This window comes from Atta colombica, unplaced genomic scaffold (genome assembly GCF_001594045.1).
Source record: "Atta colombica isolate Treedump-2 unplaced genomic scaffold, Acol1.0 scaffold161, whole genome shotgun sequence".
Taxonomy (NCBI): Eukaryota; Metazoa; Arthropoda; class Insecta; order Hymenoptera; family Formicidae; genus Atta; species Atta colombica.
The window spans coordinates 393,152-400,096 of NW_017259252.1; the positions used below are offsets into that span (position 1 = coordinate 393,152).

Consider the following 6,945-nt stretch of genomic DNA (forward strand, 5'->3'; position numbering starts at 1 on the left):
AAATTATAATATAACATAACAAAATTTTAGGATTTACGAGCAAATGATGGTTTAAAAAACAAAAAAAAAAGAAAAACGAGTAAACCTTAATTATTTAATCAGTTTTCTTATCACCACTCGATTGCGTTAGTTTTGTATATTCCTTAGTCAAACGATCGTATTCCTTCGTGAGTGATTCCGCCTGCGATTTTATCGCTTCTTTATCCTTCCTTTCTTTAGTCAAATTACTCTCGAGCTCCTGATTCTTCGCTTGCAACTCCTTAATTTGAGTTTTCAATTCCGAGACAGCTTTATCGTGTGCCTCGTTGGAATCATTCTGCGCACTTTCTCCAATTGTTCTCTGAGACAACAAGCTTCTGGCTGTGGTCGTTGCCGACTGAGCCTGTCGCATGGCTGCCTCGTTTTGTGCGAGTAAAGAAGCTTGAGTAGATATCAGGATGACAAGACGACGTATCACCAAACTCAGAAACAGCGCAAAGCCGGATATGTAGAAGTTCCTCTGTGCGCGAAACAATCTCATATTTTCTGGAAAGAGTGTATTAATATAAATGTCAGAATAGTGACATAATTTTATAGCTCGCGCATAATCAGGAGTCACAAGAATACAAAATTTCAAATAATATACAAAAAGGAACGTTGTGAAATACAAAAGTGTCAAGGATGATTCTCAAGTATTTCAAGATTCAAAAAAATCATCTCTTAAAAATTTTCAGAATACATCAAAAACTGTGTATAATCTACCTTGCATTTCAACATTCAACTGATGATGATCTGTGTGATCTAAGCTTGTGGAGTATTTCCGCATCTCTCGTATGGCATCCAATAGAAAGAGAACCAGAACACCCAGCAAGACCACAAAATAAATAGAAGCTTGATTATTTAAGCTTTGCAAAAACCGAGATTTGAAGAACTTTTGCCATCTGGTCGGTGAGGCTACTGGAAGCACCAGGAGGAGGACAATCGCAACTTCAATATAGAGGAAACCAGCTATGAGCGTCCACTGCAAACTCATGTTTGCCTCTTATTCTACCCCTGCGTTTAGATACCTAAAAAAATAATAGAATATACATGTCAATGTAATCTCCATATTTCAATATCTTGAAAATATACGGAAATCAAGTATTTATTGGAATTCCTTGTTGCCAACTGTCGGAATCTTTTTCTGACAAAGAAAGCACTGCGCTTCCTATCTACAAAATGCAACAGGATATTTTAACCTCAATTCTATTCATAAAAACAGGTATAAGATAAAGATAGCTCTATCAACATAGATTAATCTTGGTTTAACTTATTATCTTCTTCCAATTTTTAAGAATTAATTCTTCACCAATATAGATTAATTTCCATGTCGGTTCAACTTATTTTTGTTTTCTTATATTTTTAAGAATTGAAAAATATAGTTTTAAAAAAGTCGTTTTTTTCAAATTATGGAAAGAAAATTGAATGATTTTCTTCACGAAAAGAAGCAAATATGTCAGATTTTACAAGCACATAAGAATTTTTCTATCCTTAAGAAAGGAAAAAAAAAATTCATGAAAAGAATCGGACTTTTCAGAAATTTTAAAACTATTAAAAAAAAATGAAAAGTTGAATTAAAATTACAACTAATCATTGGTAGAATGGTCTCTTCCTCTTTTTCTATTTCTAAGAATTAGAAAAAGATGGAAAATAAATTGAACTGAAATTTAATTTAATTTGCATTAGTAGAAACGCATTAGCTGAATTTTTTGCACTATTCTTTTTTTTTCTAAAGCAGAGAAAAAAGAAAAAAAGATAAACTATGCAAGTTCAACTGGAGGAAAAAAACAGACTGATAATACATTTCGCACTGCGACGCAATTATTAAATTAACTTTTCAAGGAATGCATGCAAAGAGAATTGACAGGATGATACGTGATTTTGAATCGGATCATGATCAGTCATGACGCAACATTACTATAATGAAATGACACGATCAGAGACAGGATTCGTGGAAATGCTGCTCGATTGGCCTACTGACCACTTTCAAAGTCGCACCTGTCAACGTTTCGAATAAGTACTTGGTAGACACGATCCACTCACAAAAATAAAGTACATCGTTAGGTAAAACAAAGCTCAACAATTCGGAGATTGGAGTCGTCGGCTCTCTGGCACGCCTCTAAACTTAACACATACATAAGATGTATTTTGGAATAGCCATTTAACGAATGAATCCTCGATGTATTTATAAGCTAGCGACTCGTTTGCCCGGGTGACTGCCGACGAATTTCACTTACGTGTCAGTGAAATTCACCAGGATTTTTAATGCCTTACGTGGTTCTTCTGTAAAGACAAGTGCAACAGCAAGAGAATTGAAACACGTCGTCAGTCTCCAACAATTTACTTATATATGACGTGCAAGATGCATTCGAGTAGACTGTAGACTCAAAGTGCGAACATTTCGTCAGTCGGTAGTTTTATAAATAAACCGTACCTCGTGACGTCACCCGGACTCCTCGCAAAATATATGATTTTCTGCATCGCTTCATTCGCATCTCTGTTCTCTCTGTTTCTCTTCCTCTTTCAGTATCCCTCTTTCTCTCTGTCACGAAATGCACGACAAATGCTTTAAAGCGTTTTTGGATTGGTCAATTTGTAAAATTCTTTCGTCTGATTGGTTTGGTTCCATCAAACGCTTCAAAGCACTTTCTAGAGTACATTTCGTTTCACGCGTGAATGATGCGCATGCATTATTTATTCTTGTTATTCACCGAATGTTAAATAAGAATAAATGATATATTATGGGCCGATCTCACTAATTCCGATTAACTCAATCGATTGATTGTTACATTGGAACTGACCAATTGCATTTGCTGTTCAGCAGAAATGACTAATCACGATTGATACTTAATCGACCGATTAGATTAATCAGAGTTGATGAGACCGGTTCCTAGGCTGTGCTGTGGTCAAAGTTTCGCTACAAATGTTTTGAAACATTTGATGGACCAATTAGAAGAAAGAATTTTACAAAATGATCAATTAAAAAACATGTTGACTGTATCTCTAGTGAGACTTTGGCTTTAACATTTTACATCGTGCACTTGATACGGATACTGATAAATAGTAACTTTCTATTGAATTATTTTAATTTCGGCGATACGTGTAAACATATACACGAGATGTGTATTTAATTAATCATTTTGATGCATATTGTACCAATATTCTTTGAATTAACATCGTTGAAATTAAAATAATTTAATAGAAAGTTATACTAGTTAGTATGTGTATCAAGTGCATGATGTAAATTCGGCTTTTAGGTGTCACTTGATGCTACAAATGGTTGCGTTCAGCAGAGAAAGCAGCTTTGCAACTGTTGTAAAATTCTTCGATATAATTAGTCTTGTCCTTAGTTTCTCATTGGATCTAAATATATAAACCAATTATATTCAAGAATTTTATAACAGTTTTACAATGTTTCAAAATTTTTGATGAATTGGAAGAAAGAATTTTTACTAACTGACAATAAAAAAAATGCTTCAAGCGACAAATGCTTTAAAGTAGAGTCCTATATATGAGAGAAGCGACATTCATTTCCCACTACTTTAGCACCGCCATATTTAGCCCACTTCCAGTTGACCAGCTGACCAGTTCCCATGAAAATTTACTCCATTGTAAGAATCATAACTCTGTCAGAATGAGGTTAAGTAAGTATTAATGTTTTTGTGTTTTCTTGTTGAATAATATAGCGATTAAATAATGCAATTAAAAATGTTACACAAAAAAGTAAACGGCATATTGTATACAATTAGTTTTATAATTTTATTGAATGCATTATTACAATAACGTTATGTATTTTTGTAACATGATTATGTTTCTATTTTGTCAGGAAGTATTTCGTAAATATACAAAAATACTTAACATATCTGTTTTAGATATGTGTATGTATCAGTTCAGCTATAGAAAGGAAACATATGACAGCTCTCCGGATACAATGGCTGTTTTAATTAGGTGGCGGATAATACCAATCAGAAATCGTGACGCCGATGTTGCTTCTCTCATATATAGGACTCTACTTTAAAGCAATTTTTGATTGATCAATTTGGAAAATTCTTTTTTCTAATTGATCAATCAAACCCTTCAAAGCATTTGTAGTAAGACTTTAACCGCAGCCTTTGACCACAGTTATATATGACAACCGTGTATGGATTAAAGCCTTTTCATACTGAGGCTCATTTTTAGCATCAAAATATAAGTCACGTGATCAAAATTTACATTTGATATTCGTCAATTTCTATCACGTGACTTATTTTGATTCCGAAAATGAGCGTCGAGCGTCGGAGCGTATGAAGCCACAGCAGACTTTTGCATAAGTAAGAAATTGATCAATTATATAATAGTCGAATTTGAGAAGAATAATAGACTATGATTCATTCATTTCTTAAAGCTTAAAACATCTATTGTAGATCCGGACTTACGCATAAAAGTACCTTTTCATATTTCATGTTAACGCTCGACGCTCATTTTCAACAAGTGATCAAAATTGATATTCGTCAATTTCTTTCACGTGACTTATTTTGAAAATGAGCGTCAGCATAAAAAGGCACCTTAATGTATAAGCGAATCAACTAATTAAAATTTTTCTTTTCCGTAAAATGGAAAAAAAATAAGGCGCTCCGCACAATAAAAGAAACAGAGAACAGAGAATAAGAATTTTAACTTCAGAAATCATGTATTGTATAATATATAAAGTTTTCAACTAAAGCGATCGACGAGATACTATTAGGATGAAATAGGACTTATACGGTGCGAAATAGAGAGGATTGCGGACTGCGGAATAGAGAATGCGTCATTAAAGCAATTAACTGTCTAAACACTTCAATATTCACAAGAATGAAATTCACACGAACTCTCGTAATGCCTATTGCACACTGGACGCGATAAATGATCGCTCACTGGAGCGATGAGCGATATCCAACGAGAGCTTTGCTTTGAGTCATCATATAAGAAACAAAGCAGAGCTTTATTGGAAATCGCTCATCGTTCGTCGCTCATCGCGTCCAGTGTATAATAGGCATAAGAATGATCGATCTTTAATTGATGCGGAACGCTTACTATATGATTGATTCCACGTTATGTATTCCGCTGCATGAGAAGGCATCTTAGGGCGCATTCACATCTTGATGGAAAAGCGGAAAATGGAAGAGCAGCAGCCAATCAGAACTCGCACTAGTAATAGACAATTTCGTATCATTTTTTGTATCACTTACTACCAGCGCAAATTTTAATTGGCCACTGCTTTTCCGCTTTCTATTTTTCCGTCAAGGTGTGAACGCGCTCTTACAATTACAGTCACTTACAACAACGTTTATGTCTACTATAGAATAGATTTTATAACTACAATCATTTAAAATTTTTATATCCACATAGACTTGTATAATCACATAATAAACATATGCATAAAGAAAATCGCATTTCTCTCATAACGCACGTAAAATGTGATTGGATAATTTTCATTATAAATACGTTTATGCAGTGATGCAAGTTGTGTGGATATATCCTTAAGCGGGAAGCATAGACTCTTGCATAACGCATAATCATAAGGGTGTTTCCTCCGCTATTCCGCTATATGAGTAAGCATCTTAAGATATAAAAAAAATCGATCAATCAGAGTCCTTTATTTCATGGAAATGAAGGAAATAAAGAATTTTTGATTGGTTTATATTCACTGACTATATTCAACAGAAAAAACAGCTTTGCTGCAACTGTTGTAAAATTCTTTAATATGAGTGGTCCTGTCGTTAGTCTCTTAGTAACCTAAATGTATAAACTAATCATATTGAAGAATTTTACAACAATTGTAAAGCTGCTTTTTCTGCTAAACACAGTCATTAGCTGCGTTCAGCAGAGAAAGTAGCTTTGCAATTGTTGCAAAATTTTTCACTACGATTAATTCTTACTTTGGATTCCTTATAGATTTAAATATATAAGGCCCGGTTGCACCAACGTTATTTTGACTTTAAGCAAAGCTTAAAACTCTCTCCGTCTCTGTCTCTCTTTCGCTTTAAAACGAGACAGAGAAAGTTTTAAGTTTTGCTTGAAGTCAAGGATACGGTCAACGCGATGCTACAAAGCATGCTTTAAAGCAATTTTTGATTGGTCAATTTGTAAAATTCTTCTTTCTAATTGATCAATCAAACGCTTCAAACCATTTGTAATGAGACTTTAACCGCAACCAAAATAAGATTGATACAACCGGATTTAAATCACGGTGTAAGAATAATAGGTGATTCCATTCATCCATTTTTGCTAGAAAAACTGTGACGAAATTGGCAGTTCAGACATTAGAGAGCATAATGGTCTGACACCTAATTTCATATACTACATCATTCCATTCGCGATCTTCCCGAGAAGGAAGCACCTATGGATTTTTATATTTAGGATATGCGAAAAGTTAATCTTGACTTAATCTATAATTAACATGTTTCTTTTTCTTTTGTTTAATGTTTGATATCTATTCTTAAGATAGACATCGCATGCAAGCCAGAAAGGCTTGTCACGTCAGTATAAATTTTATGAGCGGTCGAGCTTGGAAAATTGCATGAATTGCCATGCTAAGCTAAACCTAATTTTCGAAAAAAAATTATTTCGACAATATTGGCGCTTATTCTACTAAATATTTATCTTCTTATCTAGTTATATTAGTTACATACCGACATGTATCTTTCATTTTAGAATGTTCGATGAAAATCTCAATGCTTATTCGACAAACAATAATTCATTCATATTATATAATGTAAAACTATTAAATGTACACTAGTACATTTATTAGTACATTTCCATTGTCTTGTAATGTTTACAAGATATTAGCTAAATAACACAAATGCAAATGGAAAATATTATACATATCTGTTAAAAATTCCTCTTCCACATTTATTCATTTAATTTACAATTTAAAAAAAATGAGAATACAATAAAAAACATGAAATT

General features: G+C 33.4%; 1 protein-coding gene across 6 annotated transcripts; it reads right to left on the reverse strand.

Moving 5' to 3' along the window:
• Nucleotides 1-72: 72 nt before the first annotated feature.
• Nucleotides 73-2,525, reverse strand: LOC108685860 (B-cell receptor-associated protein 31). Of its 6 annotated transcripts, none has more exons than XM_018190867.1 (3): nucleotides 2,453-2,525; nucleotides 742-1,046; nucleotides 73-525 (listed from the first exon to the last, which is right to left on the reverse strand). In XM_018190867.1, exons 2-3 carry the CDS (start codon nucleotides 1,010-1,012, stop codon nucleotides 95-97), a joined length of 702 nt encoding a protein of 233 aa, XP_018046356.1. In that variant the 5' UTR covers nucleotides 1,013-1,046; nucleotides 2,453-2,525; the 3' UTR covers nucleotides 73-94. The 6 variants fall into 6 exon arrangements, with proteins under 6 accessions (XP_018046356.1, XP_018046353.1, XP_018046357.1 ...); XM_018190864.1 differs by lacking the exon at nucleotides 2,453-2,525 and adding an exon at nucleotides 2,256-2,442; XM_018190868.1 differs by lacking the exon at nucleotides 2,453-2,525 and adding an exon at nucleotides 2,062-2,204.
• Nucleotides 2,526-6,945: the final 4,420 nt, after the last annotated feature.